Genomic DNA, 23912 nt, shown 5'->3' with positions numbered 1-23912 from the left:
ATATATATAGATATGAGGTAGATGGATAGATATGAGATAGAGATATAGATATGAGATAGATGGATAAATAGATATGAGATGGATGAATAGATAGATAGATTGATAGATAGATATGAGATAGATAGATAGATAGATTGATAGATAGATATGAGATAGCTGGATAGATAGATAGATAGATAGATAGATAGATGGATATGAAATAGGTAGATGGATAGATAGATAGATAGATAGATAGATAGATAGATATGAGATAGATAGATATAAGATAGATAGATAGATAGATATGAGATAGATAGATATGTGGTAGATAGATAGATATGTGATAGATGGATGGATAGATAGATAGCTATGAGATAGATAGATAGATAGATAGATAGATAGATGAGAGATAGATATATATGAGATAGAAAGACAGGTAGATATGAGATAGATAGACAGATAGATAGATATGATAGAGATAGATAGATAGATATGAGAGAGATAGATAGATATGAGAGAGATAGATAGATATTAGATAGATAGATATGAGATAGATAGATAGATAGATAGATATGAGATAGATGGATAGATAGATATGAGAGATAGGTAGATAGATACATAGATAGATATGCTATATATATATATATATATATATATATATATATATATATATATATATATATATATAGATAGATATGAGGTAGATGGATAGATAGACATGAGATAGAGATATAGATATGAGATAGATGGATAGATAGGCATGAGATAGAGATATAGCTATGAGATAGATGGATATATAGACATGATATAGAGATATAGATATGAGATAGATGTATAGATAAATATGAGAGAGAGAGAGAGAGATAGATATGAGCTATAGATAGATAGATATGAGATAGAGATATGAGATAGATGGATAGATAGATATGAGATGGATGAATAGATAGATAGATTGCTAGATAGATATGAGATAGCTGGATGGATAGATAGATGGATAGATGGATAGATAGATATGAGATAGCTGGATGGATAGATAGATAGATAGATAGATATGGGACAGATAGATAGAAAGATAGATAGATATGAGATAGATGGTTGGATAGATAGCTATGAGATAGATAGATAGATAGATAGATAGATAGATAGATAGATAGATGAGAGCTAGATAGATAGATATGAGATAGATAGATAGATATCTGATAGATAGATAGAAAGATAGATATGAGATAGATGTATGGATAGATAGCTATGAGATAGATAGATAGATAGATATGAGATAGATGGATGGATAGATAGCTATGAGATAGATAGATAGATAGATAGATAGATGAGAGCTAGATAGATAGATTTGAGATAGATATATATGAGAGAGAGATAGATAGATAGATAGATAGATAGATAGATAGATAGATAGATAGATAGATAGATGAGAGATAGATATATATGAGATAGAAAGACAGATATATATGAGATAGAAAGACAGATAGATAGATATGATAGAGATAGATAGATAGATAGATAGATATGAGATAGATAGATATGAGATAGATATGAGATAGATATATGATAGATAGACAGATATGAGAGATAAATATGAGAGATAGGTAGATAGATACATAGATAGATATGATATATATATATAGATATGAGGTAGATGGACAGATAGATATGAGATAGAGATATAGATATGAGATAGATAGATATGAGATAGAGATATAGATATGAGATAGATGGATAGATAGATAGATGAGAGCTAGATAGATAGATGAGAGATAGATATATATGAGATAGAAAGACAGATATATATGAGATAGAAAGACATGTAGATATGAGATAGATAGACAGATAGATAGATATGATAGAGATAGATAGATAGATATGAGATAGATAGATGAGAGATAGATAGATATGAGATAGATAGATATGAGAGATAGGTAGATAGATAGATAGATAGATAGATAGAAAAATAGATAGGAGAGATAGATAGGAGAGATAGGTAGATAGATAGATAGATAGATATTATATATATATATATATATATATATATATATATATATATAGATATAGATATGAGGTAGATGGATAGATAGATATGAGATAGAGATAAAGATATGAGATGGATAGATAGATATGAGATAGAGATATAGATATGAGATGGATAGATAGATATAGGATGGATGGATAGATAGATAGATATGAGATAGCTGGATGATAGATAGATAGATAGATACATAGATATGAGATAGATAGATAGATAGCTATGAGATAGATAGATAAATATGAGAGAGAGATAGATAGATATGAGCGATAGATAGATAGATATGAGATAGAGATATGAGATAGATGGATAGATAGATATGAGATGGATGAATAGATAGATAGATTGATAGATATCAGATAGCTGGATGGATAGATAGATGGATAGATAGATAGATATGAGATAGATAGATAGATAGATAGATATGGGATAGATAGATAGAAAGATAGATAGATAGATATGAGATAGATGGATGGATAGATAGCTATGAGATAGATAGACAGATAGATAGATAGATGAGAGCTAGATAGATAGATATGAGATAGATAGATAGATAGATAGATAGATAGATATGGGATAGATAGAAAGATAGATATGAGATAGATGGATGGATAGATAGCTATGAGATAGATAGATAGATGAGAGCTAGATAGATAGATTTGAGATAGATAGATATGAGAGAGAGATAGATAGATGAGAGATAGATATATATGAGATAGAAAGACAGATATATATGAGATAGAAAGACAGATAGATAGATATGATAGAGATAGATAGATAGAGATAGATAGATAGATAGATATGAGATAGATAGATATGAGATAGATATGAGATAGATAGACAGATAGACAGATAGATATGAGAGATAAATATGAGAGATAGGTAGATAGATCCATAGATAGATATGAGATATATATATATATATATATATATATATATATATATATATATATATATATATATATATATATATATATATGAGGTAGATGGACAGATAGATATGAGATAGAGATATAGATATGAGATAGATAGATATGAGATAGAGATATAGATATGAGATAGATGGATAGATAGATATGAGAGAGAGAGAGATAGATAGATATGAGCGATAAATAGATAGATTTGAGATAGAGATATAGATATGAGATAGATGGATAGATAGATATGAAATGGATGGATAGATAGATAGATTGATAGATAGATATGAGATAGCTGGATAGATAGATAGATATGAGATAGATAGATAGATAGATATAAGATAGATAGATAGATAGATAGATAGATAGATAGATAGATAGATAGATAGATAGATAGATATGAGATAGATAGATATGGGATAGATAGATATGAGATAGATGGATGGATGGATAGATAGATAGCTATGAGATAGATAGATAGATAGATAGATAGATAGATAGATAGATAGATAGATAGATAGATAGATAGATATACAGACAGGCAGACAAGCAGATAAATAGATACATACCCCTGGTGTCCGGACCTTTTCTTTGGTGAGGAGAGCAGCTGTGTCAGCAGGAGGTCAGCAGCAGGGAGATGACCTCATCATCCCTGGTCCACTCGATGCTGTGCTGTGCTGGTGAGTCTGTGTCTGTGTTCTCTTTGCTCCTTCCCCCACCCCCCCTCCTCTTCCCCTGTCATCTCTCCAAGTCCTCCCCCTCCCTTCTCCTACTCTCCTCTCTGGCTGTGCTGTCGGCTGGACCACACTAAGCACGCGGCAGCCAACAGTGCAGTGCGAAGTGTATGATGGAGGGCGGCCTCTGAGCCCCCTGAAGTGCAGGGGCCAGGTCGCCGTTGCGACCCTGGCATCCCCTGCCGGTACGCCTGTGAATCAGTGGGTTTTGCCACTCAAGATCCCCGCTGATCAGCTCATCCCTGGATATGCTGTCAGTGTGGAAAATGCTGGAAGCAGATAGTGCTGTCAAAATTGCAGTAGCACAGATTGGTACTACAACCAAAGGCAGCTCTGCCTGCACTATTAACCCGGGCAACTGCAATACAGAGTATACAATGATGATAAAGTTATGATGTTCTGCGGAAGTTGTGTGTGTTAAGTTTTAAAAAAACTAGCTTTCTTTAACACCTTAACGACACAGGATGTACAGTTAAATCTTGTTGATCGGGGTTTGTATGGAGGGAAATGTGGCTGCTGGCTGTTTCTTACAGCTGACACCCACCAGCAACGTCTGCGATCAGCTATCATGGAGATCATGGCTGTTAACCATTAAAATCCCCCGATCAGAGTTTGGGGTCCCAAACTGCCCTCTGCAATAAGAATGTGAGATAGCATTTGGTTGCTATGGCAGCCGTGGGACCTTCTGAAAGTTCCCAGGGCTGTCACTACAGATTATCTATCAAGCCATGCCACCATTAAACTGCCCTGGTTAGTACCTGTCAAAATAAGGAGAACTGGTAAACTGGCAACACATCATGGGTTCCTAAGGCTTATTTATGCACGAGGGGAGTGAAGGCTAGCCCGTCTGATCCAATCCCACAGAAAAGCTAGTGTAGCACAAATTGCTGAAAAAGGTTAATGTTTGTCATTACAAAAAAGTGTCAGATCACACATTACATATACATTGTATATTTAAGCATATGAGGCTTTATAGCTGCAGTCTGGTCGAAGTGCCCATGCTGACCCCTTTCCACCACAGAAAGCACCTGCAATGCGCCTATGAGCATGACAACTGGACCATGGAGTAATGGAAAAATATAGCCTGGCCAGATGATTCACATTTTCTTTTCCATCATGTAGATGGCCAGTTGCATCACTGACCTAGTAAAGAGATGGCACCAGGATGCACTATGGGAAGAAGTCACACTAGCATGTAACATGGTCAGTTCTCATGTGTGGTCCTCGGCCCACTTTTGAGGTTCCACATGGCACAAGAGTTTCGTTGAATACCACCAGTAAACTTAAATGGGTTATAAAGTAAAAAAAAGGCAATAACATAAGCTGCCATTGTTGCAAAATAAAAACAAAACTATGCTCACTACTTTTTCCAATGCTCACATGTCTCCTTGTCTTTGTTTACAAGTGGCCAGCATGTGATTGATATAGACAGTTAATGGCCACAGTGGTTATATACCATTTTACTGACATTACTGCTCAGCGATTGAAGTCATGATGACAGGAGTATGGCATATGACTGAGGTGGCCATTGACTGACTGTAGCAGTCACGAGCAGTATGAAAAATCTAATCAGAAACCAATTATAGTTTTCTGGAGCTTTAGTACTGGGTCACTAGGGAAATGAGGTGTGTACTGTTTTTATTTATTTTTTTCTTTTAAGTTGGATAATCCCTTTAAGAAGACTGTACAAAGCATAGCAGTTACAGTCACAATAGGTATAAGCTTGATGGTTACAGGCTTGACAGCTTGGCAATTTCCATGTCTATTGGGTGCACTGAGTTTGGTGGTTACTATTGGCAACTATCAGGACTCAAACCTATGAACTCCTGTGTTCCAGGCATCGGCTCCCCTGCATGACTTGGTTCTGGTTCCCTGCTCCTGTTTCCCTGATTAGCTACATTATATAAATTCGGCCATGTCTGTCTCTCTCTGTTATTTGTCCTAGAGATCAAGTAAATGATCAACTGGGTGTTACCAGTTGGGGGCATCTCAGCACACTCTCACATTGTTCAGTCAGTGCTGACAATATCAGGCTGTATAGTCTCCTTTGTCAAGGAGAATGGTAACACAAAGTTGTCAATTGTAAGGTCACTGCCTTTTCTTTCTGCTTTTGTTCAACACTGAGAAGGTTATTCAGTACTGAGAGGGTTAATCAGCACTGAGAGGGATAACCAGGCCTCTGCCTCTCAGTTCACCTGCGGGGTTGATTATGCATTACTTCCCTATTTAAGATGAGCGGATGCACTTCCTGGTTGTCTTTGAATTGGTGTTTGTTAGTTCATGACAATCAGCCTTCATTGGTCATTCTGTTCTGTGTCAGTTCTGCCCACTCTCTGGGTTCTGTCTTGCAGTCTGACTTCTGTCTTATCTGTGTCTTGTTTGCCTCTCTGTCTTGGGTCTGTTTTCTGACCTTCTCTTCTGTCTGAGGCATCTTGTATATCTGCATCTGTTCTTCTGTCTATTTTCTGTCAGTTTGTCTTTGCTCTGTGTTGCATCTGTCTGCTGCCAGTTCTGTCTGGTTCCATTTGTTTGCCAGTTTTGTCTGGTTCGGAGTATTACCGCTTCAGGGATAGACAGACCTGAGGTTCCACTGCAGGGCCGCCCTTATCGGGGGGATTGCCTGGCTTATAGGTAGGGTTCTGCCATTCTCCCTATAGACAAGGGTCAGTCTCCCTTTTCCTGAGTTTATATTTTCTCAGTTCTTTGTATTCATGTAGTTGAGTTTGTACTGAATTCCTGTCTTCAGTCCGCCTATCGAAGGAGTCAGCTACCAACCACTCCAGGACTTCACTTAGTCTTGGTGGGTTGCTCCACTGGATCCACATTTTCCATAAATCCATAACATCAATTTCTTTGTAAATTTTTTAAAAGGGAATAACAGAGGAACAAGAAAACAGTTCCAAGAAAAGATTCTACAGAGTTGTTATTTTATGGGGAGTTTAATTATTTACTAAAACATATGTGTCAGGAGATGTGACAGCCCCACTTTAAACCTTTTAAACATATTATAGAGATACAGTATATAGTATTGTAAATATATGTTCCCCTCACATTTATTTTTAGAAAGATTTGATGATGTATTGGAAAGACAGAGTAAATTGTGTCATGTAGTTTTCTCTTCCCTGATGTCTGTACAGTGTTATTGCCAGTATAAGAAAGTCCAGCACAACATATGGCTCGCGGGCCACAAGCGGCCCATTAAAAGGTTTGTGGCAGCCCACACACTCTGACATAATTATGTTGGCAAGAGGCTAGCAGCTAGCCTTTTGACATCATAGTCATATCTGCAGCATAGCCATGTCAGGCTAGAGGGACTAGCCTAAAGGACCTACATGGGCTCATTGTCATATGACCGGCCATGCAGCGAGGGTAGGGATAGCAGGCATCAGCTACGTGACTTAAAGCTGGTGTTGAACACGCAGCTGACTCTTGCTATCCCTTCCCTTGCTGTGTGGCCAATCACATGAGTGTGATGTCTGAGAAGGTCCTTTAGATGCCAGGAACAGCAATGCAATCAACAGCGGTGCAGGAGCAGAAAGCATTGCAACAGTGCATCAAGTTTCTCCCAGGTACCCACAGTGGTGCAGCAGCATTGGATTGCTGTGCAATGACAAAATTGGTGCAGTGAGAAAAAGCAAAGCAGTTTGCAAAATAGGTTGTAGCAACTTACTTTGTAAGTAAAGGTAAAGATTACAGATAGGAGTTTAGCAACCTTTGTAAGTAAAGGTAATCTATCTGTGGCCGAAAGAAGTTTGTTCATCTTAATTTTGGCCCCCACCTACTGCCAAGTTGTGCAGATCTGGTATAAACACTCCGGCGGCTTTTGTAATGAATGCTCATATCAATCACCTGCATATACTGCAGACTTACTTGCAAAACTACATTTGGGATAGTTTATATTTCCACTTTCACATTTGGCTTCCAGTTTATCATCTGGCATCATTCCTTCATTACACTGAAATATGATTGTTTGTCCATGGTCCACTACATTGTTCATGTTAGAATTAATATTATTGGTGATGATTGTTGCTGTTTGCAATACACAAAAACCTGGAAAATAATTAAATTGTTATTAGTATATATTTTTGGTAGTCTGCAGAATCCATGAAAAACAAGTAAGCATCACATAACTATTAACCTACTGGAGAAAACAGAAATCACTTTTACTTGCATGTCCTCATATGTTTCACCAAACAAAGCAGTCTAAATTCTAAATTCCGCTTCCCTGTGTGGTGAAACAATTTTTGGTTAGCACTTGTCTCATAGGGAGACAGAACGCAGTGCATGTATTTTCTTCTTGCTTTTAGCCACTGTGAAAGTAGCTTCAGAAAAATGTTTAAACACATCATTATTAGAGATGAGCGAACGTACTCGTCCGAGCTTGATGCTCGGGCGAATATTAGGGTGTTCGGGATGTTCGTTATTCGTAACAAACACCACACGATGTTCGGATGTTCGGGTTACTTTAACTTTCTTCCCTGAGAAATCTTTTCTATATGCGCTCAATGGGGCCGGCGGCAGCAGCGCCAACCCCATTGAGAACATATAGAAGACAAATCCTTCTTCTCTGCCACAGCTGTAACAGCTGTGACAGAGAAGAACGATGTTTGCCCATTGAATTCAATGGAACCGGCAATACAGCCGACTCCACTGAATGCAATGGGCTGCCGGCGATCGCGGGATGAATTGTCGGAAAGGGGTTAAATATATAAGCCCTTTCCTGCAATTCATCCAGAAATGTGTAAAAATAAAAAATATATATATACTCACGTGGTGCCGGCAGACGGAGTTCAGCGCGGCAGGCTGCAGTTCTCCTGAACTGCTCTGAACAGCTGTGAGTAGTATTCAGCCGCCGGGGATTTAAAATCCTCTCCTGCCCCTGAGCCAATCAGAGGCAGCCCTCACTCACCCATTCATGAATTCATGAATGGGTGTGAGTGAGGGCTGGCCTCTGATTGGTCAGGCTGTGACCATTCAGAGGCATCTTATTCAGCAGGCGGGGATTTTAAATCCCCGGCTGCTGAATACTACTCACAGCTGTTCAGAGCAGTTCAGGAGAACTGCAGCCTGCCGCGCTGAACTCCGTCTGCCGGCACCAGGTGAGTATATATATATTTTTTATTTTTACACATTTCTGGATGAATTGCAGGAAAGGGCTTATATATTTAACCCCTTTCCGACAATTCATCCCGTGATCGCCGGCAGCCCATTGCATTCAGTGGAGTCGGCTGTATTGACGGCTCCATTGAATTCAATGGGCTAACATCGTTCTTCTCTGCCACAGCTGTTACAGCTGTGGCAGAGGAGAACTTGCTGTGTCGTTCCCATCATTTTCTTGAATTGCCAAGATTTTCACACATGAAAACCTTAGCGAGCATCGGCGAAATACAAAAATGTTCCGGTCGCCCATTGACTTCAATGGGGTTCGTTATTCGAAACGAACACCCGAACATCGCGGGAAGTTCGTTTCGAATAACGCAAACCCGAACATTTTGGTGTTCGCTCATCTTTAATCATTATTTGCCACTTTGTGAGCTGAAGAAATGAATTTTTTTTCAACAAATCTTGTATTTGTACTTCCAGATATTATGGCATAATTCCTAGCTTGTATGTAGGATGTATTATTTCCAAGGCTTCAAAGGCCCTGGAGATGGAACATCATGTAAAAACTTTCAGCTCCTAGAAACGTGAGTAAGCAATCTATATATATATAAAATTGAATGTATGTCTGTGTGTGTGTCTGTCTGTTTGTCCTTTATGTGCTACTACACCATTCATCCGATCGCCATGAAACTTTGGGAAGTTGTTGAGTACACTCCTGGGAAGATTATAGGCATAGTACATCTATGCTATGATAAATGCTGCGCATGTGAACGTCATCGTCAGTTACAACCCCCCCCTCCCCGCGTAGATCGTTCGATTTCCATCATTGCCACTTATTCTCCCACTTCCCAACGTCATAGAAACTTGAAATTTGGCACGAGCATTGATTTTGTCAAAAATAGGAAAAGTTAATGGGTCCCAACTCGATTATTTAATTCTTAGCGCAAAAGAATTAGCGTCCAAATTTTACGTACAGAATCTAATTTTCTCACTTCCCAATGTCATAGAAACCTGACATTTGGCATGAGCATTGATTATGTCATAAATAGGAAAAGCTAATGCATCACAACTCGATTATTCAATTCTAAGCGCCAAAGAATTAGCGTCCAAATTTTACGTACAGAATCTAATTTTCTCACTTCCCAATGTCATAGAAACCTGACATTTGGCATGAGCATTGATTATGTCATAAATAGGAAACGTTAAAGGGTCCCAACTCGATTATTTAATTCTAAGCGCAAAAGAATTAGCGTCCAAATTTTATGTACGGAATCTAATTCTCTCACTTCCCAATGTCAAAGAAACCTGAAATTTGGCACAAGCATTGACTATGTCATAAATAGGAAAAGTTAATAGGTCCCAAGTTGATTATTAAATTCTAAGCGCAAAAGAGTTAGCATCCAAATTTTATAAACGGAATCTAATTCTCTCACCGTTGTCATTAAAAATTAAAATTTGGCACGAGCATTGATTATGTCATAAATAGGAAAAGCTAATGGATCCCAACTCGATTATTCAATTTTAAGCGCAAGAGAATTAGCGGCCAAATTTTACGTACGGAATCTTATTCTCTCACTTCCTGATGTCATATATATATATATATATATATATATATATATGTATAAAATTGAATGTATGTCTGTATGCGTGCGTGTCTGTCTGTCTGTTTGTCCTTTATGTGCTACTACACCATTCATCCGATCGCCATGAAACTTTGGGAAGTTGTTAAGTACACTCCTGGGAAGATTATAGGCATAGTACAACTATCCTACAATAAATGGCGCGCGCGCGCGGTCGAAAGTTACACCCCCCCACGTAGATCGTTTGATTTCCATCACTGGATGTCTGACAGTTAAAGCTGCATTGTGATGTCATTAAGGCTCTATTATGACACGTACAGAGCCACATAGATCGTTCGATTTCCATCATTGCCACTAATTCTCTCACTTCCCGATGTCGTAAAAACATGAAATTTGGCACGAGCATTGATTATGTCATAAATAGGAAAAGCTAATGGGTCCCAACTCGATTATTCAATTCTAAGCGCCAAAGAATTAGCGTCCAAATTTTATGTACGGAATCTAATTTTCTCGCTTCCCAATGTCACAGAAACTTGAAATTTGGCACAAGCATTGAATATGTCATAAATAGGAAAAGCTAATGGGTCCCAACTCGATTATTCAATTGTAAGCGCCAAAGAATTAGCGTCCAAATTTTACGTACGGAATCTAATTTTCTCACTTCCCAATGTCATAGAAACGTGAAATTTGGCAAGAGCATTGATTATGTCATAAATAGGAAAAGCTAATGGGTCCCAACTCGATTATTCAATTCTATGCGCAAAAGAGTTAGCGTCCAAATTTTGCATACGGAATGTAATTTTCTCACATAGAAACTTGAAAGTTGGCACGGGCATTAAATATGTCATAAATAGGAAAAGCTAATGGGTCCCAAATCGATTATTCAATTCTATGCGCCAAAGAATTAGCGTCCAAATTTTACGTACGGAATGTAATTTTCTCACATAGAAACTTGAAATTTGGCACGGGCATTGAATATGTCATAAATAGGAAACGCTAATGGGTCCCAACTCGATTATTCAATTCTATGCGCAAAAGAATTAGCGTCCAAATTTTACGTACGGAATCGAATTCTCTCGTTTCCCAATGTAATAGAAACTTGAAATTTGACATGAGCATTGATTATGTCATAAATAGGAAAAGCTAATTGGCCCCAACTCGATTATTCAATTCTATGCGCAAAAGAATTAGCGTCCAAATTTTACGTACGGAATCGAATTCTCTCGCTTCCCAATGTAATAGAAACTTGAAATTTGACATGAGCATTGATTATGTCATAAATAGGAAAAGCTAATTGGTCCCAACTCGATTATTCAATTCTATGCGCAAAAGAATTAGCGTCCAAATTTTACGTACGGAATGTAATTTTCTCACTTTCCGGTGTCATAGAAACGTGAAATTTGGCACGAGCATTGATTATGTCATAAATAGGAAAAGTTAATGGGTCCCAACTCGATTATTCAATTCTATGCGCAAAAGAATTAGCGTCCAAATTTTACGTACGGAATCTAATTTTCTCGCTTCCCAATGTCATAGAAACTCGAAATTTGGCACGAGCATTGAATATGTCATAAATAGGAAAAGCTAATTGGTCCCAATTCGATTATTCAATTCTATGCGCAAAAGAATTAGCGTCCAAATTTTACGTACGGAATCGAATTCTCTCGCTTCCCAATGTAATAGAAACTTGAAATTTGACATGAGCATTGATTATGTCATAAATAGGAAAAGCTAATTGGTCCCAACTCGATTATTCAATTCTATGCGCAAAAGAATTAGCGTCCAAATTTTACGTACGGAATGTAATTTTCTCACTTTCCGGTGTCATAGAAACGTGAAATTTGGCACGAGCATTGATTATGTCATAAATAGGAAAAGTTAATGGGTCCCAACTCAATTATTCAATTCTATGCGCAAAAGAATGAGCGTCCAAATTTTGCGTACGGAATGTAATTTTCTCACATAAAAACTTGAAATTTGGCACGGGCATTGAATATGTCATAAAAAGGGAAAGCTAATGGGTCCCAACTCGATTATTCAATTCTATGCGCAAAAGAATGAGCGTCCAAATTTTATGTACGGAATGTAATTTTCTCACTTTCCGGTGTCATAGAAACGTGAAATTTGGCACGAGCATTGATTATGTTATAAATAGGAAAAGTTAATGGGAAGTTGTTGAGTACACTCCTGGGAAGATTACTGGCATAGTACAACTATCCTACGATAGGTGGGGTGCGTGCGAGCGTCGTCGACAGTTATGCCCCCCCAGACAAAGATCGTTTGATTTCCATCTCAAGCACAAAAGCAAAAGGCATTACGAGCAACGGGATGCGTGTTCAACTACAAAATGATGCATCCGCCGAACGTTTCGCAAGACAATTGCTGGATATTGAGAATGCTGAGGTAAAATAAAAGCTGCGCTGTGATTGGTTGCTATATATTATACCGCTGAGGTAAAAAGAATGCTGTGCTGTGATTCGTTGCTATTTTTTATATTGCTGAGGCAGAATAAAAGTTGCGCTGTGATTGGTTGTTATTTCTCTTACTGCTGACGTAACATGAAAGCTGCGCTGTGATTGGTTGTTATATATTATACCACTGAGGTAACATGAAAGCTGCACTGTGATTGGTTGTTATATTTTATACTGCTGAGGTAACATATAAGCTGCGCTGTGATTGGGTGTTATATATTATAAAGCTGAGGTAACATGAAAGCTGCGTGGTAATTGGTTGTTATATATTATACCACTGAGGTAACCTAAAAAAACTGCGCTGTGATTGGTTGTTATCTAGATATATAAAAATGAATGTATGTCTGTTTGTCTTCGCAGCAACGCGCGACGGGTTAGCTAGTATATACTGTATATATATATATATATATATATATATATATATATATATATATACATATATAAATGAATGTCTGTCTGTCCTTTATGCATTACTACACCATTCATCCGATCGCCATGAAACTTTGGGAAGTTGTTGAGAACACTCCTGGGAAGATTACTGGCATAGTACAACTATCCTACGATAGGTGGCGCATGTGCGAGCATCGTCGACAGTTATGCCCCCCAGACAAAGAACGTTTGATTTCCATCTTAAGCACGAAAGCAAAAGGCATTACGAGCAAGCGTGTTCAACTACAAAATGATGCATCCGCCGAAAGTTTCGCAAGACAATTCCTGGATATTGAGAATGCTGAGGTAAAATGAAAGCTGTGCTGTGATTGGTTGCTATTTCTTATACTGCTGAGGCAACATGAAAGCTGTGCTGTGATTGGTTGCTACTTCTTATATTACTGAGGCAGAATAAAAGTTGCGCTGTGATTGGTTGTTATTTCTCTTACTGCTGAGGTAACATGAAAGCTGCGCTGTGATTGGGTGTTATATATTATAAAGCTGAGGTAACATGAAAGCTGCGCTGTGATTGCTTGTTATCTAGATATATAAAAACAAATGTATGTATGTATGTCTGTCTTCGAAGCAACGCGCAACGGGTAAGCTAGTTATGGATACAATGATGTACACAAACTGTAAATTTACTATGAAATGCTTGTTCAATTATGCCTGGATGTTGATGGAGCGAGGCAGCTTGTGATCAGCTGCTGACAAGTGCTAGAAAATTTCCATAGAAACTATGCAATAATAAAGCATTTCAGAAGAGCTTGCAAACATTACTTGAGTGTTTATCCTTGTTTGCGTCCCCGATGCATCGATAAATAATTAGGCATATCTGATTGACAAGGCTACGATACCCTTGAGTATCACCTAAATTAACTGATTACTCCAAAACCACAAACCCTGCATTAATAAGTGAAATGTTTAACTATCACAGAATTAGCATAGTGTGAAAATAAACTTATGATACAGATACAGTACCTGATTCAAATCCAGACCATACATACAGTAGCAAAACCATGCTGTATGTTTACAGACCTACCAGAGGAAAAGTCAAACTGCACCTGCCAGGAATACAAGCTTTTGTCTCCATTTGGAGAAAAGGTGCAAGGTCTTCAGCAGAGAATAGCTACATTTTATACTTATTAAGGAGAATGACGATTTCCTTGACAAAGCAGAAATGACTATTCAGAATATTGAAGAAAAATAAATTTTTAGGGGGGCGTGGCCTGAATGCCGACCGAGCTGGATGCATACCTGTAAGCTCCGCTTGTCTAATCCCCTTCCACAGCGACTTCTAAGCATATCCTAGAGAATAATCCCTCTTTTATTCGCCACTTACCAGTGGGAGTGCAGGCATGACCAAGCAGAAGACTTCCAGGACTCCTCCACAGAGAGTCTCCGACTTTTTCACGGTCTGCGGCGCCGGCAGAGGTGAGGCCGCGGACGCACACAGTCCGTCCTCACACTCAGGATCCTCCGCTGAAGAGGAGATAGCGGTCGCGTCTCCTCCTAACGATGCGGCTCTCCCTGCAATCATCACTGCCGAGGGGTACAGCGGCATCTCCATGGCACACCAGGAAATGCAAGCACCCCAGTAACAGCGGCAGAGGAGTGTGAATTCATCTTCCATTGAACTACATGAAGAGGGTGCGGCAGGCAAGATGGCGCCTGCTTTAGAAGCCCAACATAGTTTTCACCCTTCCCCCTCTGCTAGCCCTGAAAAGCAGAGGCCGAGGGTGTCTTCATCTCCCTCAGAAGCTAGCCTAGTTCTTCCTGAAGACCCCATCATGAGTCTCCCCTCCTCTCATCAACCAGCCTCAGACCTCTTTATAAAAAACATGGTGGTGGCTCTAAGACACTCTATGCAGAAGGACTTTAACCTTTTGTCCTCCTCAGTTAACTCCTTCATCCAAGTGCTGGGGGACCGTACAGACCATGTGAAACATAAGATGGGGGAACTGACCACTTCACACAATAATCTGATAGACTCACACTACGCTCTGGAAGAGGAAGTTGCAGCCATTAAAAATAAACTCGCAGATTTTGAGGATAGGAATAGGTGCAATAATATAAAATTTCGGGGAATTCCGGAAGCCATCAATCTAATTTGAAAGACTTTCTCTCTCAATTGATCCATACTATTCTTCCAAATATTTCTGAACAAGAGCGGCTTATAGACAGAGCACACATATTGCCTAAATCAAGTTTCCTCCCTGCAGATGTGCCAAGAGATGTTATCGCAAGGATCCATTTTTTCCATGTTAAAGAGGCTATGATGCAGGAGGCATGAAAAGTGGGCACCTTGCCTAACCCATTTTCAGGCATCCAACTGTTTATAGACTTATCCCAATCAACTATACAAGCAAGAAGAGCCTTTGCGCCTATTACAATGGCATTGCGCTCAAATAAAATCTTGTACAAGTGGGGTTTCCCGACGAAACTAATAACCCACAAGGATGGATCCCTCCACATAATTGCCACCCCACAGGAAGGTGGAAAACTTTTGACATCTTGGGGAATAGTGCCCATAGGAGATGCCCGACTCGTCCCAGCGGCAAGATCCAAGAAAATTTCCAAGTCCTGGACCCAATCTGCCCACTCTTGAAAGATGCCGTTTTAACCTGGGACTTTATGACGCTACTTCTTCCTTCTCAGTCGATTGAAAGTCTTTATTGCTTCCACTAAGGAAGGTCGATTACCATCAGGCAAACTCTTTGTTTCCCCCTGAAAAGTATTCAGGTATTAAGTCTTGCTTTTTCATACACTTTTTGTACTCGTTCTGTTTCTCGATTTTCTATTCGCAGGTTCCACAAGCTTTCTACCACAACCTTCATCCGTAATGATCCTGCCACGTTTTTCTTAGTATGTATTCACAACTGTTTAATTTTCCATGTTTGTGCAGTCACACTTCACTTGCAGAATCTTAGCCCTAATTATCCGAATAAGGATGGTACTTAAATTTACTTCTCAAAATGCAAGCGAGTTGAATTCTCCCTTTAAAAGGGCGTTTGTTTGGAAAGAGGCTAAACGGGTGGGGACGGATGTGATTTGCTTGCAATAGACACATTTTTCCTCTAAAGCATGCCCAAAGTTTTCTAATAAAAATTACCCCCAAATATATATGTCATGTGCTCCAAAAAAGCAAGCGGGAATTGTGGTTGCTTTTAGAGCTACTGTCAATTTTGCACTTAAAGAGCAACTCCCTGACCCCAAGGGAAGATACTAGAGATGAGCGAGCACCAAAATGCTCGGGTGCTCGTTACTCGGGACGAAATTTCCGCGATGCTCGAGGGTTCATTTCGAGTAACGAACCCCATTGAAGTCAATGGGCGACCCGAGCATTTTTGTATTTCGCCGATGCTCGCTAAGTTTTCCTTGTGTGAAAATCTGGGCAATTCAAGAAAGTGATGGGAACGACACAGCAACAGATAGGGCAGGCGAGGGGCTACATGTTGGGCTGCATCTCAAGTTCACAGGTCCCACTATTAAGCCACAATAGCGGCAAGAGTGGGCCCCCCCCTCCCAAAAACTTTTACTTCTGAAAAGCCCTCATTAGCAATGCATACCTTAGCTAAGCACCACACTACCTACAACAAAGCACAATCACTGCCTGCATGACACTCCACTGCCACTTCTCCTGGGTTACATGCTGCCCAACCGCCCCCCCTCCCCCCCACAGCGCACACCAAAGTGTCCCTGCGCAGCCTTCAGCTGCCCTAATGCCACACCACCCTCATGTCTATTTAGAAGTGCGTCTGCCATGAGGAGGAACCGCAGGCACACACTGCAGAGGGTTGGCACGGCTAGGCAGCGACCCTCTTTAAAAGGGGCGGGGCGATAGCCCACAATGCTGTACAGAAGCAATGACAAATAGAATCGTGTGCCACCGCCATCAGGAGCTGCACACGTGGGCATAGCAATGGGGAACCTATGTGCCACACACTATTCATTCTGTCAAGGTGTCTCTGCATGCCCCAGTCAGACCGGGCTTTTTAATTCATAGAAATATCCCATTGCATTGCCCAACACAGCTGAGGTAGTAATGTCGTGCTTAATGCAGGTGGGCTTCGGCCCACACTGCATGCCCCAGTCAGACTGGGGTTCTTTACAAGTGGAAACAGATGCATTTATAATTCCCTGTGGACCCACAGCATGGGTGGGTGCCAGGAAGCCACCGGCGGTAAATAGAAATATCCCATTGCATTGCCCAACACAGCTGAGGTAGTAATGTCGTGCTTAATGCAGGTGGGCTTCGGCCCACACTGCATGCCCCAGTCAGACTGGGGTTCTTTACAAGTGGACACATGTAGGTTAAACTCCGTGTGCACCTACAGCATGGGTGGCTCCCTGGAACCCACCGGCGATGCACAAAAATATCCCATTGCATTGCCCAACACAGCTGAGGTAGTAATGTCGTGCTTAATGCAGGTGGGCTTCGGCCAACACTGCATGCCCCAGTCTGACTGGTAATATGTACCTTAACAGTAACCGCGTTGGTGGGAAATGGCCTCGCCGCCATCATGTCTTTGGGAAGCCTCTGTTTCCACACCCCAGAGACATACCATTAGCAGCGGTATAGGCACAGCCCATAATTAGTAACATTTCAGCCGTAGCATTAGCGACAGGCCCCACTAACATATGACTAGCAGCATTATAGGGGGAGCACAGTCTTAGTTCCATTTCAGTAATAGTAGCAGCCTACACAGGCCCCAGGAACAATTCCGAAGCAGCAGTATAGGAGGAGAGTAGTCTTAGTTCCATTTAAGTCATTGTAGCAGCCTACACAGGCCCCAGGAACAATTCCGAAGCAGCAGTTCAGTGGGAGCGCAGTCTTAGTTCCATTTCAGTAGCTGCAGTATAGCCAAGGCCCAAGTTACATTTATGTAGCTAAAGTGTAGGCCAACCCCACACACACTTCTGTACCAGGAGTGCAGGCGAAGAACATACAAATTGCTATGATTACACTGTAGGTAAGGGCCCAAAAAAATTGGTGTACCAACAGTACTAATGTACCTCAGTAAAAATTGGCCATGCCCAACCAAGATGGCAGGTGAAACCCATTAATCGCTTTGGTTAATGTGGCTTAAGTGGTAACTAGGCCTGGAGGCAGCCCAGTTTAACGAAAAATTGGTTCAAGTTAAAGTTTCAACGCTTTTAAGAGCATTGAAACATATAAAAATTGTTTAGAAAAATTAGATGAGTGAGCCTTGTGGCCCTAAGAAAAATTGCCCGTTCAGCGTGATTACGTGAGGTTTCAGGAGGAGGAGCAGGAGGAGGAGGAGGAATATTAGACACAGATTGATGAAGCAGAAATGTCCCCGTTTTGGATGGTGAGAGAGAACGTTGCTTCCATCCGCGGGTGCAGCCTACGTATTGCTTACGTATCGCTGCTGTCCGCTGGTGGAGAAGAGAAGTCTGGGGAAATCCAGGCTTTGTTCATCTTGATGAGTGTTAGCCTGTCGGCACTGTCGGTTGACAGGCGGGTACGCTTATCTGTGATGATTCCCCCAGCCGCACTAAACACCCTCTCCGACAAGACGCTAGCCGCAGGACAATCAAGCACCTCCAGGGCATACAGCGCTAGTTCAGGCCATGTGTCCAGCTTCGACACCCAGTAGTTGTAGGTGGCAGAGGCGTCACGGAGGACGGTCGTGCGATCGGCTACGTACTCCCTCACCATCATTTTACAGTGCTCCCGCCGACTCAGCCTTGACTGGGGAGCGGTGACACAGTCTTGCTGGGGAGCCATATAGCTGTGCAGGCCCTTAAAGACTGTTGCACTGCCTGGGCTGTACATGCTGCTCGATCTCCGCACCTCCCCTGCTACCTGGCCCTCGGAACTGCGCCTTCTGCCACTAGCGCTGTCGGATGGGAATTTTACCATCAGCTTGTCCGCCAGGGTCCTGTGGTATAGCAACACTCTCGAACCCCTTTCCTCTTCGGGAATGAGAGTGGGAAGGTTCTCCTTATAGCGTGGGTCGAGCAGTGTGTACACCCAGTAATCCGTAGTGGCCAGAATGCGTGTAACGCGAGGGTCACGAGAAAGGCATCCTAACATGAAGTCAGCCATGTGTGCCAGGGTACCTGTACGCAACACATGGCTGTCTTCACTAGGAAGATCACTTTCAGGATCCTCCTCCTCCTCCTCCTCCGCCTCCTCCTCCTCAGGCCATACACGCTGAAAGGATAACAGGCAAGCAGCATGGGTACCGTCAGCAGTGGGCCAAGCTGTCTCTTCCCCCTCCTCCTCATCCTCCTCATGCTCCTCCTCCTCCTCCTGAACGCGCTGAGATATAGACAGGAGGGTGCTCTGACTATCCAGCGATATACTGTCTTCCCCCGCCTCTGTTTCCGAGCGCAAAGCATCTGCCTTTATGCTTTGCAGGGAACTTCTCAAGATGCAGAGCAGAGGAATGGTGACGCTAATGATTGCAGCATCGCCGCTCACCACCTGGATTGACTGCTCAAAGTTTCCAAGGACCTTGCTGATGTCTGCCAACCAGGCCCACTCTTCTGAAAAGAATTGAGGAGGGTGACTCCCACTGCGCCGCCCATGTTGGAGTTGGTATTCCACTATAGCTCTACGCTGCTCATAGAGCCTGGCCAACATGTGGAGCGTAGAGTTCCACCGTGTGGGCACGTCGCACAGCAGTCGGTGCACTGGCAGATTAAAGCGATGTTGCAGGGTGCGCAGGGTGGCAGCGTCCGTGTGGGACTTGCGGAAATGTGCGCAGAGCCGGCGCACCTTTACGAGCAGGTCTGACAAGCGTGGGTAGCTTTTCAGAAAGCGCTGAACCACCAAATTAAAGACGTGGGCCAGGCATGGCACGTGCGTGAGGCTGCCGAGCTGCAGAGCCGCCACCAGGTTACGGCCGTTGTCACACACGACCATGCCCGGTTGGAGGCTCAGCGGCGCAAGCCAACGGTCGGTCTGCTGTGTCAGACCCTGCAGCAGTTTGTGGGCCGTGTGCCTCCTATCTCTTAAGCTCAGTAGTTTCAGCACAGCCTGCTGACGCTTGCCCACCGCTGTGCTGCCACACCGCGCGACACCGACTGCTGGCGACGTCCTGCTGCTGCTGACACATCTAGATTGCGAGACAGAGGTTGAGGAGGAGGAGGGTGCTTTAGTGGAGGAAGCATACACCGCCGAACATACCACCACCGAGCTGGGGCCCGCAATTCTGGGGGTGGGTAGGACGTGAGCGGTCCCAGGCTCTGACTCTGTCCCAGCCTCCACTAAATTCACCCAATGTGCCGTCAGGGAGATGTAGTGGCCCTGCCCGCCTGTGCTTGTCCACGTGTCCGTAGTTAAGTGGACCTTGTCACTAACCGCATTGGTGAGGGCGCGTACAATGTTGCGGGAGACGTGGTCGTGCAGGGCTGGGACGGCACATCGGGAAAAGTAGTGGCGACTGGGAACTGAGTAGCACGGGGCCGCCGCCGCCATCATAGCTTTAAAAGCCTCCGTTTCCACAACCCTATACGGCAGCATCTCAAGGCTGATAAATTTGGCTATGTGGACGGTTAACGATTGAGCGTGCGGGTGCGTGGCGGCGTACTTGCGCTTGCGCTCCAACACTTGCGCTAGCGACGGCTGGACGGTGCACTGACAGACATTGGTGGATGGGGCCGAGGACAGCGGATGTGAGGGTGTGGGTGCAGGCCAGCAGACGGTAGTGCCTGTGTCCTGAGAGGGGGGTTGGATCTCAGTGGCAGGTTGGGGCACAGGGGGAGAGGCAGCGGTGCAAACCGGAGGTGGTGAACGGCCTTCGTCCCACCTTGTGGGGTGCTTGGCCATCATATGTCTGCGCATGCTGGTGTTGGTGAGGCTGTTGGTGGTGGCTCTCCGGCTGATCTTGGCGCGACAAAGGTTGCACACCACTGTTCGTCGGTCGTCTGCACTTTCAGTGAAAAACTGCCAGACCTTAGAGCACCTCGGCCTCTGCAGGGTGGCATGGCGCGAGGGTGTGCTTTGGGAAACAGTTGGTGGATTATTCGGTCTGGCCCTGCCTCTACCCCTGGCCACCGCACTGCCTCTTGCAACCTGCCCTGCTGCTGCCCGTGCCTCCCCCTCTGAAGACCTGTCCTGTGTAGGCGTTGCACACCAGGTGGGGTCAGTCACCTCATCGTCCTGCTGCTCTTCCTCCGAATCCTCTGTGCGCTCCTCCCTCGGACTTACTGCCCTTACTACTACCTCACTGCAAGACAACTGTGTCTCATCGTCATCGTCCTCCTCACCCACAGAAAGTTCTTGAGACAGTTGGCGGAAGTCCCCAGCCTCATCCCCCGGACCCCGGGAACTTTGCAATGGTTGTGCATCAGTGACGATAAACTCCTCTGGTGGGAGAGGAACCACTGCTGGCCAATCTGAGCAGGGGCCCGGGAACAGTTCCTGGGAGTCTTCCCGCTCCAAAGCATGTGTCATTGTAGTGGAGTGAGGAGGCTGGGAGGAAGGAGGAGCAGCAGACAGAGGATTCGGATTTGCAGCAGTGGACAGCGCAGAACTGTGGCTGGACGATAGGTTCCTCGAAGCACTTTCTGCCATCCAGGACAGGACCTGCTCACACTGCTCATTTTCTAATAAAGGTCTCCCGCGTGGACCCATGAATTGTGCGATGAATGTCGGTACGCCAGAAACGTGCCTCTCTCCTAATCGCGCAGCAGTCGGCTGCGATACACCTGTATCAGGAGTTCGGCCTGTGCCCACACCCTGACTTGGCTCTCCACGTCCTCGGCTGCGTCCACGTCCTCTAGGCCTACCCCTACCCCTCAGCATGCTGTATTACCAGTGATTTGATTTCACAGGCAGGAAATAAATTGGCGCAAGCCTCCAGGCCAAATATAATTTTTTAACTTTTTTTAAAAAGGAAAGGCCCACTGCCTCTAGTGAATGAATAATAAGTTTAATAACTGTGTTGCGGCCCTGCAAATGTGTCACAGAACTTTAGTGTTGCAGAGTTATTAACTGTGGCAGAGCAGGTATTTCCCAGGCAGGAAAGAAATTGGCGCAAGCCTCCAGGTCAAATATAATTTTGTAACTTTTTTAAAAAAGGAAAGGCCCACTGCCTCTAGTGAATGAATAATAAGTTTAATAACTGTGTTGCGGCCCTGCAAATGTGTCACAGAACTTTAGTGTTGCAGAGTTATTAACTGTGGCAGAGCAGGTATTTCCCAGGCAGGAAAGAAATTGGCGCAAGCCTCCAGGCCAAATATAATTTTTTAACTTTTTTTAAAAAGGAAAGGCCCACTGCCTCTAGTGAATGAATAATAAGTTTAATAACTGTGTTGCGGCCCTGCAAATGTGTCACAGAACTTTACTGTTGCAGAGTTATTAACTGTGGCAGAGCAGGTATTTCCCAGGCAGGAAAGAAATTGGCGCAAGCCTGCACTCAACCGTAGCTGGTTGCGTCTGATTTTTTTACGTTCTCCGCACAGCACACACGTACCCAGAGCCCTGACGGCTGTCAGAGGCAGGGCAAATATACTTTTTTCCCTTTTGTTTAAAAGGAAAGGCCCACTGTGCCTATTCAATGACTAATAACTGTGTTGCGGCCCTGCAAATGTGTCACAGAACTTTACTGTTGCAGAGTTATTAACTGTGGCAGAGCAGGTATTTCCCAGGCAGGAAAGAAATTGGCGCAAGCCTGCACTCAACCGTAGCTGGTTGCGTCTGATTTTTTTACGTTCTCCGCGCAGCACACACGTACCCAGAGCCCTGACGGCTGTCAGAGGCAGGGCAAATATACTTTTTTCCCTTTTGTTTAAAAGGAAAGGCCCACTGTGCCTATTCAATGACTAATAACTGTGTTGCGGCCCTGCAAATGTGTCACAGAACTTTACTGTTGCAGAGTTATTAACTGTGGCAGAGCAGGTATTTCCCAGGCAGGAAAGAAATTGGCGCAAGCCTGCACTCAACCGTAGCTGGTTGCGTCTGATTTTTTTACGTTCTCCGCGCAGCACACACGTACCCAGAGCCCTGACGGCTGTCAGAGGCAGGGCAAATATACTTTTTTCCCTTTTGTTTAAAAGGAAAGGCCCACTGTGCCTATTCAATGACTAATAACTGTGTTGCGGCCCTGCAAATGTGTCACAGAACTTTACTGTTGCAGAGTTATTAACTGTGGCAGAGCAGGTATTTCCCAGGCAGGAAAGAAATTGGCGCAAGCCTGCACTCAACCGTAGCTGGTTGCGTCTGATTTTTTTACGTTCTCCGCGCAGCACACACGTACCCAGAGCCCTGACGGCTGTCAGAGGCAGGGCAAATATACTTTTTTCCCTTTTGTTTAAAAGGAAAGGCCCACTGTGCCTATTCAATGACTAATAACTGTGTTGCGGCCCTGCAAATGTGTCACAGAACTTTACTGTTGCAGAGTTATTAACTGTGGCAGAGCAGGTATTTCCCAGGCAGGAAAGAAATTGGCGCAAGCCTGCACTCAACCGTAGCTGGTTGCGTCTGATTTTTTTACGTTCTCCGCGCAGCACACACGTACCCAGAGCCCTGACGGCTGTCAGAGGCAGGGCAAATATACTTTTTTTCCCTTTTGTTTAAAAGGAAAGGCCCACTGTGCCTATTCAATGACTAATAACTGTGTTGTGGCCCTGCCTACACAATTCTGTGCCTGTAGTATCAATGCAGGGTGGAATGCTCTGCACCGCCG

The 23912-nt window shown here is 43.1% G+C and overlaps 1 protein-coding gene across 3 annotated transcripts in view; it reads right to left on the bottom strand.

Moving 5' to 3' along the window:
- Positions 1-23912, bottom strand: part of LOC136621574 (complement factor H-like) — a 1208893-nt gene that overhangs the window by 30126 nt on the left and 1154855 nt on the right. For all 3 annotated transcript variants that reach the window (XM_066597131.1, XM_066597135.1, XM_066597136.1), the window contains one exon: positions 7539-7718. In XM_066597131.1, coding sequence (XP_066453228.1) covers positions 7539-7718 — 180 coding nt within the window. The remainder of the gene's footprint in view (positions 1-7538; positions 7719-23912) is intronic.

This window comes from Eleutherodactylus coqui, chromosome 3 (genome assembly GCF_035609145.1).
Source record: "Eleutherodactylus coqui strain aEleCoq1 chromosome 3, aEleCoq1.hap1, whole genome shotgun sequence".
Lineage (NCBI taxonomy): Eukaryota > Metazoa > Chordata > Amphibia > Anura > Eleutherodactylidae > Eleutherodactylus > Eleutherodactylus coqui.
This window is presented reverse-complemented; position numbering and strand designations above follow the sequence as displayed.